Source organism: Oryzias latipes, chromosome 2 (assembly GCF_053564925.1).
Source record: "Oryzias latipes strain Hd-rR chromosome 2, Olatipes_Hd-rR_3.1".
NCBI lineage: Eukaryota > Metazoa > Chordata > Actinopteri > Beloniformes > Adrianichthyidae > Oryzias > Oryzias latipes.
Window position 1 is genome coordinate 21,638,241 of NC_136238.1, and position 20,904 is coordinate 21,659,144.

The 20,904-nt window shown below is 42.5% G+C and overlaps 1 protein-coding gene and 1 long non-coding RNA gene across 8 annotated transcripts in view; one reads left to right on the forward strand and one right to left on the reverse strand.

Moving 5' to 3' along the window:
• LOC105355350 (NACHT, LRR and PYD domains-containing protein 12-like) overlaps nucleotides 1-20,904 on the forward strand; it is a 249,628-nt gene that overhangs the window by 223,310 nt on the left and 5,414 nt on the right. For 6 of the 7 annotated variants that reach the window (XR_013650411.1, XR_013650410.1, XR_013650406.1 and 3 more), the window contains 8 exons: nucleotides 8,966-9,088; nucleotides 11,073-11,189; nucleotides 11,295-11,373; nucleotides 11,535-11,733; nucleotides 11,873-13,673; nucleotides 13,758-13,931; nucleotides 14,294-15,171; nucleotides 15,420-16,532. Coding sequence is in view for 1 of the 7 variants with exons in the window: in XM_078933985.1 (XP_078790111.1) it covers nucleotides 8,966-9,088; nucleotides 11,073-11,189; nucleotides 11,295-11,373; nucleotides 11,535-11,733; nucleotides 11,873-13,673; nucleotides 13,758-13,931; nucleotides 14,294-14,467 (2,667 nt within the window). In the remaining 6 variants the exon portion in view is untranslated. Of the gene's footprint in view, nucleotides 1-8,965; nucleotides 9,089-11,072; nucleotides 11,190-11,294; nucleotides 11,374-11,534; nucleotides 11,734-11,872; nucleotides 13,674-13,757; nucleotides 13,932-14,293; nucleotides 15,172-15,419; nucleotides 16,533-20,904 lie in introns of those variants that run through there. The other variant, XM_078933985.1, reaches the window with a different exon arrangement.
• LOC144988439 (uncharacterized) lies at nucleotides 1,291-5,431 on the reverse strand. Its single transcript, XR_013652362.1, has 4 exons — nucleotides 5,232-5,431; nucleotides 4,914-4,998; nucleotides 4,723-4,808; nucleotides 1,291-1,958 (listed from the first exon to the last, which is right to left on the reverse strand). It is a non-coding gene; the product is annotated as an uncharacterized LOC144988439 (long non-coding RNA).

Consider the following 20,904-nt stretch of genomic DNA (forward strand, 5'->3'; position numbering starts at 1 on the left):
ATAGATCTATGTTTGGGTTATGGGAAAAACAGATATTCAGGCGTTGGATCCTGGTTCTGTCTCTGGAACAGGGAAAGAACCAGAACTCTGGATCACAAGATTCTGGTTCCAGATTTTTAAACTTGATTTCTGTTCTCCAGAAACTCTCATTGACAAACAAACACACAGTTTTATTCAGAAACCTTCCACATGGTCAGATCACCACAATGTTGGTAGTACAGATATAGAAAAACGCTGTGGTCACATGACTCACTGGTTTGAATTCAAGTCATTTGAAGTCAGTTTTTCGGAGCAGAAATCCCATCTGATCTCAGTTTGTGAACAAAAGTCTCTCAGTTGATTCATTTTTCCATCATCTCTGTTTTGTTTTTGACAAAAATATTGACTCATGCAGTTTGAAAGACTGAGTTTTGGTTTTATTGTTTTCCAGTTTTCTGATTGAACTTTCTTTTTCTTGGATTTTTGTGGGTAAAACTGTTTTTTTCATGCTGAGAGCATTTTGAGCTGCAGTTTTTTAAGGATTTCTATCTAAATCCAGTTGAATCTCCTCATTTTCTAGAATGTATTAAACTAGTAGAAACTTTCTGAGCATAAAGCCTGTTTTCTCCAGAGGACATGAATGAACAAAATGGATCTTAGTGAGCAATGACAGCCTCTGGATGCAGAGAATTACGTGAATGCAGTTGCGGCAACAACACCAACTGCATTGAAGCAGGAGGGAGAAGGGAAACACATTTGCAGGCTGTTTGCAGAACTGCATCTTAGTGTCAAAAGGCTTCAAACTGAAAGCTGTCTGTAAAATTCTTGCAGCCTGTTTGGTTCTAATAAATTGTCTTTTTAATCAACACTGTGTTTTCTATTTGAGTCACGTGATGCACTTGACAAGTATGGCTGCTTAGAGCGATCTGCGCTTCTCACTGTGTGTTTTTACTGACATAAATTAAACCAAGACCTAAGAAACATGATTCCCTGACTGTGTAACGCAATTATCACATCACCAAAAGCCTGAACATCACTAAACACTCTGCCACGCCGAAGTCTATAGCAGCAGGGAGCAGATTTGCTGAGACGGCTGATGCTAGCACAGCTAACATTAAAATACCACCGCGACATGAAGCTAAAATAGAGGAGGGACTGACCAGCGATGTGGAGAAAGAACTGACTCAGCTCTGAGCACTTATTTTTGAAAAGTCTGAAAGCAAGACAAGAAATTGGAAGAAATACGGGTTAGTGCAAGTGCTACAAAGAGTAAATTAGCTGATATAGCTAATTGCATATGCGAAGTGGAGAGCCGAGTTTGTTTTTTTGAAAATGCCCACAAGATACAAGAGCAAAGCAAATCCTTTTGCTTCCAGGGCTGAAGTAGATACTGTAGGAAAATATCTGTTCGCTTTGCAGATTTCCTATGCGTGTTCAAAAGTCAGGAGAGTGAAACCAGGATTCGACCGGAAAAGATACAGAGTTTCTAAAACAAATTAAACAGACATGTGGGTTCTCAAACTACAAAGTCTACAACACACACAACTTACATGTGACTTAGCATGCAGACAGATGACAACAAAGGAAAAGTTCTGCAAAGAAAGTTTTTATCATGGCGGTTGGATCTCCTCCTCCCAGGCGCATGGATTCGTTGACAGCTGGGCCGCCCACTTCCTCCGGAGCATATTCGGAGGAGCACACCGTTGCATCTGCTAAACAGTTCCCCATCTGCCCATAGTAAGTTTTTTGGACAGCAGATACTTCTTAGAAGGCTTTGGAGCAAAAGGACAGCTTCTTTCTGGCATGAGAACGTGAATAGAGCTCGGTTCCCACAGATCGAATCTTCAGCACAGGTGGTTTAAATCTGGTCCATGACAAAATTTACTGTTTTTCAGCAGAACTCCCTGTCCTGCACACAAAAGGTCCGGTCTCTCCATATGAGGGAAAAATGGGGTCTGTATCTGCATCCATAAATTTATCTAAAATAATGTGAAAGGGGAATGAGCTTTTACAAGTTATAAAAGACTGAAAATTAAAAACTTCAACGTAATAAAAAATAAGACAGAAAACATATCTTTCTTCAAAACACAATGCCAAAAGATGGATGACATTGAAAATAAATAACGAAAAAATCATTAGCATTTATGGGATTCCCTGAAGGCTGTGAGGAGAACAACGCTGTTAATTTTTTTTAAAAAAGACTATAAAAAATTTAACACAAAGATAATAGAACAAAGTCTAACCCACAAATTGGTCACATTTTGAAAGGATATGAGTTTCAACAGGAAATGGTATCCCACAATCCCTTGCGGTGCCGATCTAACAGCAGCACCAAGGTTACACCTACTTAATTGAATTCGTTTGAATGAAAGTAAAATAACTGTCTGATAATGTGTTATTTTTAAGCTAACGTAGCAAAAAAAAATCTTAACTGAAGTAAATAATTAAGTTAGATCAAAGTAAAAAAATTGCTCTTTCCAACATCCATATGTGGTCTTATCACCCTCTCATGGTGGAAAAAATATTATCTGAGCTTCTTCATCCACTAAATCATCTTCAAATGGACATGCCATGCTGCTTCACCTCTCTGAAAACAAACTAACCTTCAACTAAACCTGCTCCAGACCAGGTTATGTTCAGAGCATGAGTTGCCAGGGGAACTAAGCATACCCTGAAACATACCTCTGTTTTTGGAACCGAAAGCTGAGGTTATCCACTTCCTTAGCCTCAAACTTATCGTTGGAGCTAGCATAACATGCTCTCTGGAATATCCCCTAGGGAGCGGGTCATGTCAGTTACCACACTCTTATTTGAATTCAGTAAAAGTTGTATTCGAGCATTTTGTTATTATCATATCCACCCAAATATAATCATGCTTAAGCCTCATAATAACTAATAACCAGGTAGAGGGCAGAACTGCAGTGCCCTATACGTTCCCCAGCATCTGGGAAGGGTTGAGCTTAGGTTTCAGGTCAGGGCTAAGTTAAAAAAAAATGGGGTGGGGGGTGTAGAGGGGAATCTTGTTGTGTCTCTGAGTACAGTTGTGGAGAGATTATAGTGCAGGCGGAATCTGGAGGCCCCTTGAAACTGTGGTTACAATGAGATCAGATCATCCCTGGAAGTAATATGTACATGGATGAGTTTTTCAGCATGACTCTTAGATAGTATATTTCTGATCTTAGCAATATTCTGCATGTGAAAAAAATTCAGTCTTACACGCCTATGATATGTGAGCCTTAAATGATAAGTCCTTAAGTGATAAAACCGTGGAATTGGAAAATAAAACTGTGGAATTGGAGTCTATACTGACGCCATCCAGGGAGACTATCTGATTAGACAGAGCATCTCTGCGGTTTATAGGACCAAGTATAATGACCTCAATTTTTTCTAGGTCGTCTGATCCCTACGTCATGCTCTAACCTTTGGAGTAAAATACTGTGGTCGATAGTGTCAAAGGCTGCACTGAGATCTAAAAGGACCAGAATAGAAAGTAGTCCCTTTTCTGAGGCCAATAACAAGTCATTAGAGACTCTAACTAGTGCAGTTTCCGTACTGTGGTGAGGTCAAAACCCTGACTGAAAGTCTTCAAAGTGGCTGTTGTCCTGTAGGTAGCAGTAAAGCTGCTTAACTACAACTCTTTCAAGGATTTTAGAAATAAAGGGCAGGTTTGATGTTGGTCTATAGTTGACCAAGATGCTAGGATCCAAACTGGGGTTTTCCTCAGAAAAGGTTTAAAAACTGCATATTTAAAAGACTGTGGCACATAACCTGTTTCCAGAGACTTTTTTATTATAGTTAAAATTGATTCATTAATTAGGGGGAAGGTTTCTTTAAAAAGTTTAATATGGATTGGGCCTAGGAGACAAGTTGAGGTTTTTGAGGACGTAATAACTGATGTTATTTCCGCTTGATCCACAGCAGTAAAGCAGTCTAATGTTACAGAGGTTTCTATGGATGCCTTTACTTCTACTGCTTCAGCCTCCTCTGGGCTGATAATAGAAATAACTAGATTCAACTTATGTCTAACATTTGAGATTTTATTATAAAAATGTACAAAATTCAACAGAGCTCAGAGTAGCAGGATTATGTGCTTCTACTGAGCTCTGACTGCAAGTTAGTCTAGCTGTTGTACTAAAAATTAATGTTGGATTATTTCCATTCTCTGCTATTAAGGTTGAATAGTACTGGGTTCCAGCTTTACAAAAAGCCTTTTTATAATTTTAAGAGGCTATGTTTCCAGGTATTCAGACACTGCTCTGAACTGTAGCAGTGGCATTTTATTTTCTAACTTACGGGTTTCTTGTTTAAGAGATCTTATTTCAGCATTAAACCCCGATGCTACTCGGTTTTGTCTAACAAGCCTACGTTTCAAAGGAGCAACAACAACGAGTGTTTTCCTGAGGGCTTGTAAGGCATCATAGACACAGTGGTCATTTATACTAGTACTGATACTATGGGAGCTGGTATCAGAGTATTTGCTCAGCATCTTACTTAGTATTGGTTGAAATGTAAGTTTAAACTCAGACACAAAACGATCAGATAAGGTTCTTCTTAGTTGTTTCTTATTCACAGGGGCAGTAGCATGTTGTAATGTAAACTGGAAGTTAATCAGAAAGTGATCAGAAATCCTGAACACATGAAATCATAAATAATAGCTAGAAGGAAAAAGATACAAACTTTTTTATAACATGCATATTGAACTTGTGTCAAACATGTCATATTCTCCACCACACATGAACATACTTTGAATATTTTTTTACGGTAGTCCCACTTTTTTTAGCTTGAGTGGGGAAACCTTCTCCTGCAGCTTCATTTTCTCCAGGATTGTCCTGAAAAAGACACAAAACAAGGAGGGAGAGACAACAGAGTTAAGTCCTCTCAAAAATATATATAACTCTACTGTGACAGAGACATGTAAAAATGCATGTTTTTACCTCGAAGCCACACCCGCCGAAAATTTGGCACCAGTGAACAAATTATCACTGTCTCCCCGGAGCTTTATAAAAGCTGCCGTCTGTTCTTTATAAAATAAAATAAAAATTTAAATCACATTTGACTTAAGGAAGAAAAAAAAGCAACAACAGAGGAACAACTGCAGGATCTAGCGTACGAGCCGACACTGCTACTATAAGCCCTTTTTTTGGAACATTTTCAGATCAAAATAACTTTAAAATGTTATATATTAATGACTAATCCATTAACTTATCACTTTAAACTGTTTCCTTCAATTTAAAGGTGTAATTATCTCTTACTCCAAACCTCCAAACAGCTTCACTTGTCAAAGAAATACTATCTGATCAATTTGTCCCTTTGATCCAGTTTTTCTTTGGGTTGGATGAAGATGTTGTTTCCCAGAAAAGTTCCGTCTCCAAACGGCTTTTCTTCATTCAAGGATTCATCTTTGTTCAAGTCATCCTGTCTTCCTCACTGTTGCACTTTGCAATCAGAGCAGCAGAACTGGGCTGAGAAATCCCTTTCTGCTCACCCTCCACTCATCATGGCTCATGCAGGTCACCTGGGTTTTTGCACTTAACCCTTTAACTGCCTTATCAACCAAACGGTGGAGACGTTCACTAACATCAGAGCCGTGCATGTGGTCTTCCTCATGAGTCCTTCTCTGCACCGTCAGCTGCAGAGCTTCAGAACTGCTTCCTTCTCAGACCACTTTCTGTGTCTCTGGCAGACTGGGGGCGGAGCCTGGAGATGACTGTAGTTGATGAAGGTCAGAGGGTGGAGCTTCATCAGGATGATTGTCTAAGTTCATGGCTGCTGCTGATGTTTCAGGAGCTGCAGGATGGAGCTCTGACAAACTGTTGAAGGTGCTGGAAAATACTGAGTCAGTCAATGAGGAGGAGGAGGAGGAGTCCTCATCAGTTTAAGAGGAGGCCCTACAATAACTAGAAGATGAAGCAAAATCCGTCCATTCCAGGAAGAAGGAAAGAAAACGCCGTCAAAGCTGCAGGAAAAAACATTTGGAAGATCATGTTCTCCAACTGCAAGAAGGATGAAGATGATGACCGGATGAGGATGAGGATCTTCAAGCTGTTTTATGTGGAGATGGAGAAAAGCTCCGCCTCCATGGAGCTACTTTCATCTTCATGGACTTCTTCTGCAGACTTAAAGCTTCTTTCCTGGAGTCTAAGAGCAGCAGAGGAAAGAGGCTGGTCTGCTGCTCAGAGCTTGAGTTGAATTTCAGACGAATGACCCTCATGATTCAGTAGAAACATGTTGGTCTGAACTCAAACCTTCAGGGGAAACATTTGATCCAGTTAAAGCAGGAATTAGCCTGTGGCAGAAATCTGTCATGTTATCTGTTATCGGCTGTCTAAAGTCTGTTCTTCAGAATTTTCTCAGGATGATGGAAACCAGAGGATTCCTGCTGCTGAAACCCATGGAAAGCCGTTCATCAGAACAGGACGGGATAGGGATGAAAAGTCCCTATAAGGTCAGTCTGGTCAGGTTTAATGGATAAATAACTGCGTATCGTCAGCATAGCAATGAAAACTAATGCTGTTTCACAACTGTCAAGTCAGAGTTGGTGACGTTTTTGGGCAGTTTCACTTCTTTCTTTGAGTTGATGTTTTTGGAGGTCAAAGGTCAGATGGAGCGGCTGTACCACTGAGTTCCCGTCCACCAGGGGGCAGAAATCCTTCAATCCAGCTGCAGGAAACCTTAATCTTCTGCAGAATCTGCAGCCTTTGACACATGCCCTGTTAGTGAGGCACAAAGACGTCCTTCAGGAATGTCATTCTGCTGCAGATCATTCTTCTCATCTGGAAGATCCACATTCTTTCAGTCGTAGCTGCTCTCAGGTTCAGCTTTGGTTCAGACTCTTTTGAAAGGGGATGGAAGCCTGTGAGGCCAAAATGCTGAAGGGAGTGTATTTGAAACGTTGTGATTCTAACAAAGATGGAAAAAAAAACTTCTCAGCTTCACTGTCAGACATTTTCCTGAGCTGCATGTGAAAAAACTCTCCGTTTCTCTGAGTCTGACTGATGATCAGGATCATTCACAGGAACTGGAGGAGGGGTTTCTAGGCCCCTCCCTTCGGCTCCATCAGGAGTTTCTGCTTTAGGGTCAGTAGATGACAGATAAGTGGAGTTCATGCACGTCTGGAAGGACAATGAGTCAGTGATCTGTGCTGCAGTTGCGTTGACAGGGTGAGTAGAGACTCTTCTTCTTCTTTATCTCTTTGAAGGAAACTGAAGTGAGTTTGTTTCTGGAACTTTGTCTTCACTAACTTGACTGTTTGTTTCTAAATATTTGGAGAAGATCTTCTTCTTTCTCTGCAAACTCTCATCACTCTGCTGTTTCCAAAGATTCATCATTGTTTCTTACTGATCAACAACATGGAGGACTCTTCTTTAAGTCAATAAGACTTAAAGATTATTGACTGATTTGCTGTGTTTTCTAACTATTTTTCTGTAATAATACTGTGGTCTTCAGCATCAAAGTGGTTCTGATCAGCTGACTTTTTTTTCTTTCTACACTGTATTTTATCCCACGAAGGGAAGTTCTTCTCTGCAGTTGACCCATCCCCTTGGAGAGCGGTTAACTGCAGCCGAACCGCGCTCGCGAGGCGGTAGCGTTAAGGGTCTTGCCTAAGGACCCTCACCGGGGTATGTTAACTGCTCGGAATTGATATGGCAATTGCCCCCAGTACCATTGCTCATTCCCCTCCGGGAATTGAACCCTGGTTTCCTGCATGGTAGCTTTCCACCTTACCAACCGAGCTACCCAGCCGACTGCTGCTTCCTGTCAGAACTTTCCAGAACCAAGACAGAAAAAAGAGTTTCTGTCAGAAACACAAACCATCATGAAGCTCTGGAGTTCAAAGGTTTCAGTTCTGACTCCAAACCTTCCTGTTCTCCTCCATCCAAACCTGTGTGGAGGTCAAAGTTCATGAGAAAGTCTGTGTTGGAGGAATTCATGTATTTCTTTCTTTTCACTGCATCCTTTGATTTCTGTCTATTTTTCTTAATGGGCTACATGCTTCCTGGATTGTAGAAACAGGAAGTTTGTTGTTTTGGTACCAGAGAACAGAGCTCAGATCCTCATCTGGTAACAATCAGGATGTCTGTCAGAGTTTAAGAAGACATGTTTCCTCTGCAGGTGAAGGTGGAAGGTGTGTGTGAGCTGATGTGGATCCAGTGAATCCAGCAGCATGGATCAGTGGGAGGACATAAAGGAGGGAGCCCCTCCCTTTAAAAGCAGAGATGGTAACCATGACAACCAGAGCAAAACTCAGAGGTGAGATGAACATCTCCAACTGTCCATGATCCTCTCCATGTCAGATCTCACCACTCACACCAGCAACCTTCATTTTTCACAGGAACCAACCTGGACCTGGATCTGAATCCAGCTGGGGGTCCAACAGGAGTGACATGTCAAAGGTTTCTAATCCTGGCTTTAAAGACATCCATTCGGGAGTGGAACAGTGAGTGTTTGTCAGAGTTAAAGGAGGCTGGATTCTAGTTCAGACGATCAACAGTTTTCAGATGAAGGACTTGAGGTCTGGTTCAGTTCTGGATCTCTCTGATCAGACTCACTTGGAGCATCATGTGTGTGATGAGATCTTTTCAGTTGAGTCTTCTGAGAGTCTCTGAGAGACATCAGAGATGTTGGAGAAGAAAACATGTTGACTGCTGACTCTGACTGACAGCAGCTCCAGTCTAATGAGAAGAATCACTGCAGACTCCTAGGATTCAGATTTTCATGCTTTCCAAACATCACATTGTTTTAGTTTGACTTTCTGCTATCAGAATTTCTACATTTCTACATGGAGAATTGGAATCCGCTTTTCTAGAAAAAAGTCTGGATTGACTGACAGAAAATGCTGAAACCTTTTCCCTCCAACTGGAAACTGTTGATCCAAACATGTCATGTTATTCCAGACTAAACAGCTCAGTCTGTGTTCATGTCAAAGTCCATCAGCTGTTCATGAAGAAGCAGATCCTCCAACACTCTGATGGTTTGGTGTTTGCAGAGGTCAACAGGTCACACAGAGAGTCCAGTCTGCAGCCTCCAACTGTGGCTCTTTGAAGAGTGACCGGTTCAAAGGTCATCCTCCAGCCTTCAGAAGACGAAAACAAAGACCTTCAGACTCACAGTAAGAACCAGTTTCTAGTGAACAGAGATCTGTTGATGTATCTTTTTCCACATACCATGTTTAGATGGGATTTGATTGATGGAGAGAAACCCAGACAATAATTTTAGCTCCAAATCCCAAATATCAGCCATGATGTCATCATTCTCTGATGCTTTGAAGTCCTTCAGGTCTCTGAGTGAACAGAATTAATTACAAATGAAATTGATTCTCTGGGATTTTCTACATCATTGCAGAGCTGAGGGTTACTTCTCAACCAAAGCACAAAGTCTGAAGGTCAATGAGGAATTTTCAGTTCTGACTGACATGTTGGCTCCTCCCACTTACGGTCATTTCTGTTCTTCTGCACCAAAATGGCTTCAAAGACTAAAATCAGAACTAATCCAAGTGTCCTCTGGAGCTCTGGCACCCTCAGAGAAAGTTTGTGAAAAAAAGCGAAGACAGAGAGTTCAGAATCCCAAACAGACAGCACAGCATTGATCTGAATCTGAAGAAGATCAGAGAGTCTATAGCTGCGTTTACATGGGCAAAAGTAATCGGAAAGAACGCATGATCGGAAAGAAAATGCGTCATGTAAACGCGCCGTTCGGAATACTCTGCCCCAATCAGACTCTTTCAGATCAAAATTTCTTTCTGATCGAGATAAGTGGGTTATACCGATCGTTTATCCGATCATGTTGCATGTAAACGGTTCATTCCGATCGTGTGTCACTTCTGCTCTGGTTTACGTCATGCACAGATTGTTTTTCGCTGAGAGACAGCTTTGGAGCGCACACGGGACCGACCAGCTGCTCTGCGGACGCCCCGTGAAAAGCGCCGCTCCACTCTCGCCCCGCTGGCTCTCTGCCTCTCCCCTCTCCTCACACCCTTCACAAGGGGGATGCGGGGCAGGAGCGCTTTGGTCCACTGGCACCCGAGCCCCGGTGCCAGTGGACCAAGTGAGCAGAGCAGCAGGATAACTTTTTGTCAGGGGAGGGAGGGATGCTTTTTTCGTGTGCGTTTTGTTGTTTTGTTATGTGTGGGAGAATTCAGACTGTGATCCGTCCCGCTACTCTGGGTTAGCGGCTGCAGGACTCAGGAGGAACCGTGTTCGAGCAGAGCTCGGGCCGCTAGCTCACAGAGTGGCTTTGGGGCAGTTCGTGAACTTTTCAGAGCAGAAATAAATGCCGCTCAGTCCTCAGAAACAGTTCAAACAATCATGTGGATTTGTGTTTCCAGTCTTGTCCAGACAAAATAAAGGCTGATGTTATTCCCACACATTTACCTGCAGCCAAGATGCAGGTTGCAGAATTTCCCGCACGTTCCTGGGTTTTGTGTCGTTGATATCAAGGCTAATGTTGTTAGCCCGTGTTAGCCTGTCCTAACCCTTCTTCCACAAAAAAGCCCTGACCACACCGATTAAATAAAATGATGAGCGAACAGGCGCTTCATAATATTCATTACATTAATAAAAAGCACGTTTTGAAGATCGCCTCGTATTACGGAGCTGCTGCATAAAAGTCTGTGGCAGCGGTCTGTTTACAACGGGATGCATCTCCTCTTCCTGTTTTTTTTTTTTTTTTTTTTTTACCACTACTGCGCATGCCCAAATGATTTATTCCGACCGAAGGTGTGAGCCATGGGAACGTTTGTTCTAATCGGAAAAAGGTTTTCTGGGCCCATGTGCACGGGTGAATTTTAATCCGACCATTGATCCGATCAAGATATTTTGCCCATGCTCATGAGAGCAGAGATGTTGGAGAAACTTTAGACAGAAATAAATCTATTCATATTTTCTGATTTGAACAAATGTTTGGATGAGGAAAAAAAGTTTAGTCAAATATTTTAATGAAGGTCTTTTATAAAGTTAATCTTGTGATAATTGACCAGAGAAAATATAAAATGTTGATGAATAATGTTTGGTCTCCAAAAAAATAGTAAATAGAATTTTTCTTTGTATCTCATCAACAAGAAAATTACTTTTAATAAAACAAGTGTTTTCTATCAGGATCCATCAGAGACTCAGAACTGGATCTGGATCTGAACCCAGCTGTGTGTCCTTCAGGAGTGACCGGTCAATGGGTCATTCTATCAACTTTAAATCATCATCTTCAGATGCAGAGAGGTGAGCTGTATGGAAATGTGTTTTTACACAGACTTTTCTATCTTTAGCGTGTTAGTCTCTGTGTTTACAGACAGAATGGATCTGATTGTTGCTGATTCTCCACAGACTGGACCAGCAGAGCTCAGAGACTCCCAGTGGTCCGTCTGTCCAGCAGCATCAAACACAGCTGGACTCCATCTTTCTGGTCTGTACATGAACAACAACTACTATTCCATCATTCTGTCCACAGTCGTCTCCATGCTGCACTTTGGACACCAGTGGACTGTCAGTGTGTCCAACATGGAGCTGATGTTTGGCTCCATGACTTCACTCTGATTGGCTCATTCATCTGGAATTCTGTTGCAGCTGCTGGAGGACAACATTGTCACCTTTGTGAAGAAGGAGCTGAAGAAAATCCAGAAGCTTCTGAGTCAGAGGAAGGATGAGGAGGAGCTGGAGGATGAAGATGAAGAGCAGAGGAGCAGTAGAGAGTCACTGATGAAGATCACAGTGAACTTCTTGAGGAGAATGAAGCAGGAGCAGCTGGCTGATGGTCTGCAGAGCAGTAAGAGGATTTCTCTGAAGGTTTCAGCTGCTGAGAAATGAAGATTTACTGATGTCTGAACACATGGAACCACAGGGATTCAAACCCTCATCATTCAGGGCTGCAGAGAGTTGATTTACTGTTTGTTGTCTTCATTCAGGATCTTCTGCTGCAGTTTGTCGGCATGAAGTCCAATCTGGCCTGAAGAAGAAGTTCCAGTGTTTGTTTGAGGGGATGGCTAAAGCAGGAAGCCCAACCCTTCTGAATGAGATCTACACAGAGCTCTTCATCACAGAGGGAGGAAGAGGAGAGCTGAATGAAGAACATGAGGTCAGACAGATTGAAGCAGCTTCCAGGAAAGCAGACAGAGCAGAAACAAGCATCAGACAAGAAGAGCTCTTCCAACTCCCAGCTGGAAGACAAGAACCAATCAGAACCGTGATGACTAAGGGAGTGGCTGGCATCGGGAAAACAGTCTTAACACAGAAGTTCACTCTGGACTGGGCTGAAGGCAAAGCCCACCAGAACCTCCACTTCATATTTCCATTCACTTTCAGAGAGCTGAATGTGCTGAAAGAGGAGAAGTTCAGCTTGGTGGAACTTGTTCATCACTTCTTCCCTGAAACCAAACAAGCAGGAATCTGCAGCTTCAAACATTTCCAGGTCCTCTTCATCTTTGATGGTCTGGATGAGTGTCGACTTCCTCTGGACTTCCACAAGACTCGGATCCTAAATGACCCTAGAAAGTCCACCTCAGTGGCTAATTTGCTGACAAACCTCATCAGGGGGAACCTGCTTCCCTCTGCTCTCCTTTGGATAACCACACGACCTGCAGCAGCCAATCAGATCCCTGCTGTGTCTGTTGACATGGTGACAGAGGTCAGAGGGTTCAATGATCCACAGAAAGAGGAGTACTTCAGGAAAAGATTCAGAGATAAAGAGCAGGCCACCAGGATCATCTCCCACATCAAGAGATCCAGAAGCCTCCACATCATGTGCCACATCCCAGTCTTCTGCTGGATCACTGCTACAGTTCTGGAGGATCTGCTGAAGAGCAAAGAGGGAGGAAAGCTGCCCAAGAGCCTGACTGAGATGTACATCCACTTCCTGGTGGTTCAGGCCAAAGTCAAGAAGGTCAAGTATGATGGAGGAGCTGAGACAGATCCTCACTGGAGTCCAGAGAGCAGGAAGATGATGGAGTCTCTGGGAAAACTGGCTTTTGAGCAGCTGCAGAAAGGAAACCTGATCTTCTATGAATCCGACCTGACAGAGTGTGGCATCGATATCAGAGCAGCCTCAGTGTACTCAGGAGTGTTCACACAGATCTTTAGAGAGGAGAGAGGTCTGTACCAGGACATGGTATTCTGCTTCATCCATCTGAGTGTTCAGGAGTTTCTGGCTGCTCTTCATGTCCACCTGACCTTCATCACCTCTGGAGTCAACCTCATGGAGGAAGAACAGAAGAAAAAATCCAAAGTCCTTAAACTTAAACCAAGCGGTCCAGTCCAGTTCTACCAGAGTGCTGTGAATAAGGCCTTACTGAGTCCAAACGGACACCTGGACTTGTTCCTCCGCTTCCTCCTGGGTCTTTTACTGCGGACCAATCAGAGGCTCCTACAAGATATGCTGATTCAAACAGGAAGTAGCTCACAGACCAATCAGGAAACAGTCCAGTTCATCAAGAAGAAGATCAGTGAGGATCTGCCTACAGAGAAAAGCATCAACCTGTTCCACTGTCTGAATGAACTGAATGATGGTTCTCTAGTGGAGGAGATCCAACAGTCCCTGAGGTCAGGACGTCTCTCCACAGATAAACTGTCTCCTGCTCAGTGGTCTGCTCTGGTCTTTATCTTACTGTCATCAGAAGAAGATCTGGAAGAGTTTGACCTGAAGAAATACTCTGCTTCAGAGGAGACTCTTCTGAAGCTGCTGCCAGTGATCAAAGCCTCCAACAAAGCTCTGTAAGAACTCAGGAAAATGAACAAAGGAATCTGAGTGGAAACATAAAAGTTTCAATAACTGCTGTCTGTCTTTGTTTTCTTCAGACTGAGTCGCTGTAATCTGTCAGAGAGAAGCTGCATAGCTCTGTCCTCAGTTCTCAGGTCTCAGTCCTCCAGACTTGGAGATCTGGACCTGAGTTACAACAACCTGCAGGATTCAGGAGTGAAGCTGCTGTCAGGTGGACTAAAGAGTCCAGACTGTAAACTGGAGACTCTCAGGTCAGATTTCATCCAAATGTTGATTCTCTACAACAAGTTTTTCTGTTTTTCTCTGTTTCAGGAGAAAGTGTCAGATAGATGTCAGTGCAGAGGAAACAGCAGAGGACTGTTGCATAGAAGTAAAAAAAAAAAACAACAACATTCTGCTTGAGTTAAAAATCCTGTTTTTTCCTTATCAGATGGTTACAAATGTTATCCAGTGTTTTTGAACCAGACTTTGAACCAGAGAACTTATTTCATCCAGGTGTTTGTATCTGTGAGAAGTTCATGTTCTCTGTGTTCTTTAAAAAAAAACATCAGTCACAGAACTGCAGATTTAAAATGGACAAAGAGTTTTAACACACTTTTCTGTCTGATTTCAGGTTGAAGGACTGCAGTTTGTCAGAGATCAGCTGTAAATCTCTGGTCTCAGCTCTGAAGGAAAACCCATCCAACCTGACAGAACTGGACCTGAGCTACAACAATCTGCAGGATTCAGGAGTTCTTCATCTGTGTGGTTTTCTGGAGAGTCCAGACTGCAGACTACAGACTCTGAGGTCAGACTCCATGTTTCAGTTGGGTTCAGATCAATATGATGACAAATTTGTGTTGACCCACAGTGAACAGAAATGTCCAGATTCTGATCTGCAGCAGCATCTTCCTGCAGCTGCTAGTTCTCCTCAAAGATCTGCAGAAGAACTTCTTCTTTTCTTCCTGCAGCTGCTTGTTCCAAAGCTGTCTGCTGACATTTGTGCTCCAGAAAGTTCTGCTTGCAGCCATCAGCTCTTCTTTGTGTCTTTGCTCCAACAGACTCCTTTAAAGCGCGTGCAGGAGAAGCAGCCGTGCACGCTCACATGCACTCTGAGTCCTGCTGTGTTTCAGCAGATGCAGCTGAGAGTCCAGCGGCTGATGTTTGTGAGCAGACAGTGACAGAGTCATGCTGCAGCTGGATGCTGCTCTGACAGACACATCCTCCACAAACATCCTCACCTTTTCATCCACAAACATCATCACATCATCCATCAAAGCTCCCAGCAGCTTCTGACTCTTCATTCAGAGCTGAAGTCATGGATCAGGGATCAATGTCCAACATTTGCTGCTGACTCTTCCTCATCACTTCCTTCTTCTCTCTGCTTTGATCTGTTGGAGCTGAAAGTCTCTGCTTGAAGGGCTGCAGCAGAGAAGGACTGGAAGATCATCTCCTGAAAACTGGGAGGAAGACTTTCCAGCATCATGCTGTGGCATTGCCAGATATGTAAATGTATGTTTGAAGTTGTCTGTTTAATGAAAAGGAAAAAAAAAATCAGTATTGACTTTCCTTTGTTAACCCTGGTTAATATGGTCCTGGCTATATGTTTATTTCGTTTGGAGCTTATGTTAAATGGATATTAGGGGTATGGAAACTAGGGGTGTGCCAAAATCAATATGACGATATATCGCTATACTTAGTCCCGCGATTGATTCTTGATATGTCTTCATCAAGTATCTACCTGTTATTTACGTTTAAAGATTGGCTGTTGTGGGCGGACGAAGAAGAATATACATTCAAACAAAGATGGCGGAGCGGAAAAACAATGAGAAGCTAGAGCAGCAACTTAAAAGATGCGCCGGCAGCATGGAAGCTGCATCACCCGGAGTTGTGTGAGAAAGCCGTGGCTGCTGCTGCCCTGAAGCCGACACAGCCCGGCGCGGATACCTTTTTCCAGACGAAGCTACCGCCGTCTTCTGCGAGACAGAGCAGCGGCAATATAACAAACGGTAAACGGTCCGTCCCTGCAGTGCGGTGGAGAACGAGGGATTTGGGTTTTTATTGAATACAGCAGAGCCACGCTTTGACATTCCCTCTCAGAAATACTGAAAAAAGGAACCCTGCACTGTACGCCCAGACCAGAGCTATGGTTGAGATTGAAACGGAAGAAAGAGAGGCATCCCTGCCATTAGACCCCTCTTCTCCTCTAAGCAGCGGTAGACGAGCGGCTACTTGACGCTAAAAAGCCTGAGTTTCTCCAGAAAACATGAACATTTAAACATACATCGCATGCAGCTTTTCCCCAAATGTCTTGTTTACAAAGATGTTTACTTTTGGATGCACTTTAAGTTCATATGTATTTTATCCCTGGTCATTTATTTTGAAAGCAGTTAATGTCTTAAATAACTCTAAGGAAGGTTCATAGCTACTTGATTTTATTTTTCTGTGAGAATTATATTTTTGTTTTACACCACATTTGCACTAAATGGTGTCATTTATTTTTAACAAAGACACTATCATTTGTTCACAGAATTAATATCTGATTCACAGCTATTTGTTTAAATTAAGCAACAGCTATGCGTTTGTTTTTCAAAAGTTAATACCAAGGTGCAGATACTTGACTTATTCATTTTTTATCCTTTTTACAGCAATTTTGTACCAAATAATGGCACTGCAGTTCATGTTCACTATTGTTTAAACCAAATTTTACAGATATTTCCAAATGAAAATTGTCATTGTTTGTCAAAGACAGAGTATTACTGATTTCAGCAATGTTACACAAAAGTCTGTTATTCATTACACCAAATAGGACACAAGTTGTTTATTATCATGGTGTTTAAAAAATAAATGGGTAAATATTTTCCAAAAAAAAAGTTTTTCAAGTTCTCCTTTCTTAAAGTATGATATATCGTGAGTTGTTAGAGACGAGATATATCCATTATAACAATTTTGGCATATCGTGATAGTATCGTTATCGTGAGCAATGTATCGTTATCGTATTGCATCATGATGTACCCAGTGATTCTCAGCCCTAATGGAAACTACATGATAAGGAGACTTTGGACTTTAAATATAGCTACCTGGGGACTTCCTGTGGGCAGGTGAAAAACAAATTAAGAGGAGGAAAAGGGGGGTGAAGGGGGGACAGCCGCAGGACACATGCTGAGGATTACCGTGACGTCGGAGAGCAGTCCAACCGCATCGTGGAATTTTCGGGGATTCATTCCTGCAATCGGGTGAGACCTCCACATGCATGAAATGACTGAAAACCCTATCAACATTGGACAGAGCCGGTAAGCCACGTACGTTCATCCTACAGACGGAACTTCGATGTCCCACGGGTCACTTGGATCTCCGATTTCATATGGAGGGCGGAGTACACCAAGATAGTCGGTGACTTCGGTGACTTTGTAAATAACGAACTAATATAAAAAAAAAAACTTCGGTGTATTGGGTGAAGAACTGGGGAAGCTTGTGTGGGGTTGCATACCTGAGACTGTTTAAAAAACTTGAGTCAGATTGTTTGTGTTTTTCCTTTGTTTGTTTGTTGTGTGTAATACTTTGAGAAATTGAAGAGTGTTACATAATGGTGGCCTGTGTGGGGAATGATTTGGGAATTTAAAGGGTTTTTGTTTTGGGAGGGCTGTTCCTTTGTAAAGAATGGCAGCTGGTGGTGAGAATAATAATATGACGTCAGCCAGGTTTTCTCCACGTGTGGTTTCTGCTTTGGATCTTGACTTTAGTGCAGGTCCTTTTGTTACACGGCGGTCTAATTCGGCTGGGGAGATTTCTTCCATGTCAAGCTCGCTGTATCTACAAGATGAGGATCAGGTCTCTGTACACGATGCGGATGAGTTAAATATTGAAGGTGGGCATGATAGTGATGCGGATGAAGGTGCACAGTTAGAACGGGGGAGACAGTTTGAGGAACCTGTACCACCAAATGACGATAATGTGAACCTAGAACTCACTGCTTTAAAACAACAGGTGGAAGGAATGGAGAAAATTTTTAAAGACTCTCTAATAAGCTCCCTGAATAGAGAGAGTAGTTTCAGAGAGTATGTGGATGCTAGTTTCGCTAAATTGGAATGACAGTTTACGTGTGCTGTAGAAAAATTTAAAAAAGGACATGGTAAAGTGTATGCTTCGCCGAGATGAAAAATGGAAACGGCAGTTAGCGACACTTAGATCGGCGAGTACAGCAGTAGCAAAACAACCATAGCTATTTCCACAGATGTATCATTGCTCCATCACCTCAAAATTAATCCTATCTCTCACATCTTTCTGGTGCAACCCCATATTACAATAAACCTCCGGTTCCACTGGATTTCCTTAGGTTTAGTGACAAAAGTGATTCTGATCCTATTAACTTCATAGAACAATGCGAGAATTACCTGGACCTGAGGCCTTTGCCAAATCATGAGTTAATAGGAACTTTGTCTGTAGTCTTTAAGGGTCCGGCTTTGAGTTGGTGGAAAGCCACAAATGCTGAGGTGCAGGACTGGTTGTCATTCAAAGAAGCTTTTCTGTCTGCATTCCTCCCCACTGATTACTTATGTGAGGTAGAAGAGAAATTACGAGTCACGGTCCAACAGCCAGATCAATGTATCAGGGATTTTGCATACGATTACCGGGCATCATGTCTAAAATGGAAAAAGGATATGCCTGAAAAAGAAATAGTCCGTAGAATTCTTAACAACATAAACCCAAGAGTGGCGGGATGTCTACGTAGAACAGTTTCATCTGTTGCCCAGTTGGTAAAAATTGTATCCATGGTTGAGAGAGACTGTACAGGTGTTAAAAAATATTGGCAGAAAATAAATGCCAACACCGATCGCCCTACAAGAAGACCAGGAGACAAGAAAAATATATCAAAATGGACTATGGGTGTAACAATGTGCCAACCAAAACACCAAGAATACCAGGACCCGAAACTTTTGAAAGTGCCCATTACTCTCAGGGGAATAAAGTGTGAAGCTGTGTTAGACACCGGCAGCACGTTCACTTTGATGGAAGCCAGTCTACGGAGGGCTGTCTCTGATCTTGGGTTTGGATCTTCTGACGAAGACTGGTGCTATTCTCAACCTAGCCAAACGCAGCTACAGTCTCAAAACCGACCAGGGATATGTATTCCATGATTTCCTTCCACCAAAAGACCCTCTTTCGATACAGATGAACCCTGGATTTCATCCAACTTTTCCAGTCGTTCACTTGTATTATGCTTGGCAGCCGGTCTTTCGTTATTGTTGGACTGCTACCCCTAGTGAAAATGGAGGTCCGTTATACAACTCTGGTTGTTCCGAGTTACTCCAACAGCTGGTTAAAGAGTGGCCGACAGTCACCTACGGTGTGTTGGGAAGAACTCACCTCGAACAACATACAATCTTTTTACAGTATGAGGTCCCTGTAAGAGCTTGAGCATACAGGGTCTCTCCCCTAAAAAAGAAAATTATTGAAGAGCATATCGATAAAATATTAAAAGAAGACATCATTGAACCATCCCAGTCTGCTTGGTCATCCCCTGCGGTCCTGGTGAAAAAGCCGGATGAGTCTTACAGATTTTGTGTGGACTAAAGACGTGTTAATGCTAAGACCCTGCCTGATGCATATCCAATGCCAATAATACATGACATCTTGGAGTCACTTGAAGGTGCCTCCTGGTTTAGTTCCCTAAACGTAAAGTCGGGATACTGGCAGGTCGAAATGGCAAAAAACAGCATCCCACAAACTGCATTCACCACGTACATGGGCCTATTTCAGTTCAAATGTATGCCATTCAGACTAAAAAAATGCTGCTGCAACATTCAAACGGCTAATGGAAAGAGTTTTGGGTGATCTGAGAGGAAAGATATGTTTTGTATATATCGATGACATTATAGTGTACTCTAAGACAGAGGAAGCCCACATGGAAGACCTGACAGCTGTGTTTGAGAGACTTAAGGCCGCTGGCCTAAGCTTGAATGTGTCTAAATGCCACTTTTTTAAGAGAGAATTGCGGTTCTCAGGACTCTTGGTGTCCGAAAAAGGGGTAGAGGTGGACCCGGAGAAAACACAAGCAGTGACTGATTTTCCTGCACCCACTGATGTCAAGTCACTCCAACGATTTTTAGGTCTAGCTGGATGGTATCATAAGTTCATTCCTCATTTCGCTGACATTACGGTTCCTTTGAACCACCTGAAGAAGAAATGAGTGGAGTGGAACTGGACCAAGGAATGCCAAGAGAGCGTAGAAATGTTAAAGGAGGCCTTAAAAACTCCTCCGATCTTGTCACAACCATATGTGTCTTGGGCATTTCAGGTCCATACCGATGCCAGTGAAGCAGGCCTGGGAGCCATACTAACCCAAGTTACACCACAAGGAGAGTGTGTCATAGCCTATGCTTCCAGGGCGCTGCGGGGTCCAGAAAAGAATTATTCCACCGAAAAGGAGTGTTTGGCAGTTGTGTGGGCAGTAGAAAAGTGGCGGCACTATTTGGAAGGACAGGAGTTTGCGGTTTATACAGACCATGCAGCTCTGTCATGGGCCTTTAATTGCCCAAAAACGTAATCGCGATTAACTCGTTGGATTTTACGGCTCCAACAGTTTTGTTTTAAGGTTCACTACATAAAGGGGTGCCTCAATACAGGCCCTGATGCGCTCTCACAGGTAGTTGAGCCACTTGTCATCAGACCTGGACCATAAACGTATTCACAACACAATTTGGCTCCATGTCTGAAAATTTCAGTCAAACCTTTTTCTGACTTACCTGCCACGTTAGCTGAAATCGCACAAGAACAAGATAAAGATCCAGCATTACCACATGTGTAAATGTATGTTTGGAGTAGTCTGTTTACTGACACTCAACTGTATGTAGCTGTGTCTCCTGATGACACTGGACCCCTGGATAACCTTTTAAACTGTATTTTAGATATTAAAATGTGGATGGGAGAGAACTTTTTGCAGCTCAATCAGGACAAGACTGAAGTCTTGGTTATCGGTTCTGAAGCTGAGAGAGATAGGGTCCAATTTTATCTATCAACCCACTTTATGAAAATATGTGATACAGTAAGGAACCTCGGTATGATTTTAGATGCAGATCTTAGCTTTGAAAAACACGTCACTCAAGTAACTAAGACTGCATTTTACCATCTCAGAAATATCGCCCGAGTGAGACCCTTTCTTTCTAGAGCCAGTGCTGAAATCTTAATTCATGCTTTTATTTCATCAAGATTAGATTACTGTAATGTCCTCTTTTCTGGGGTAAA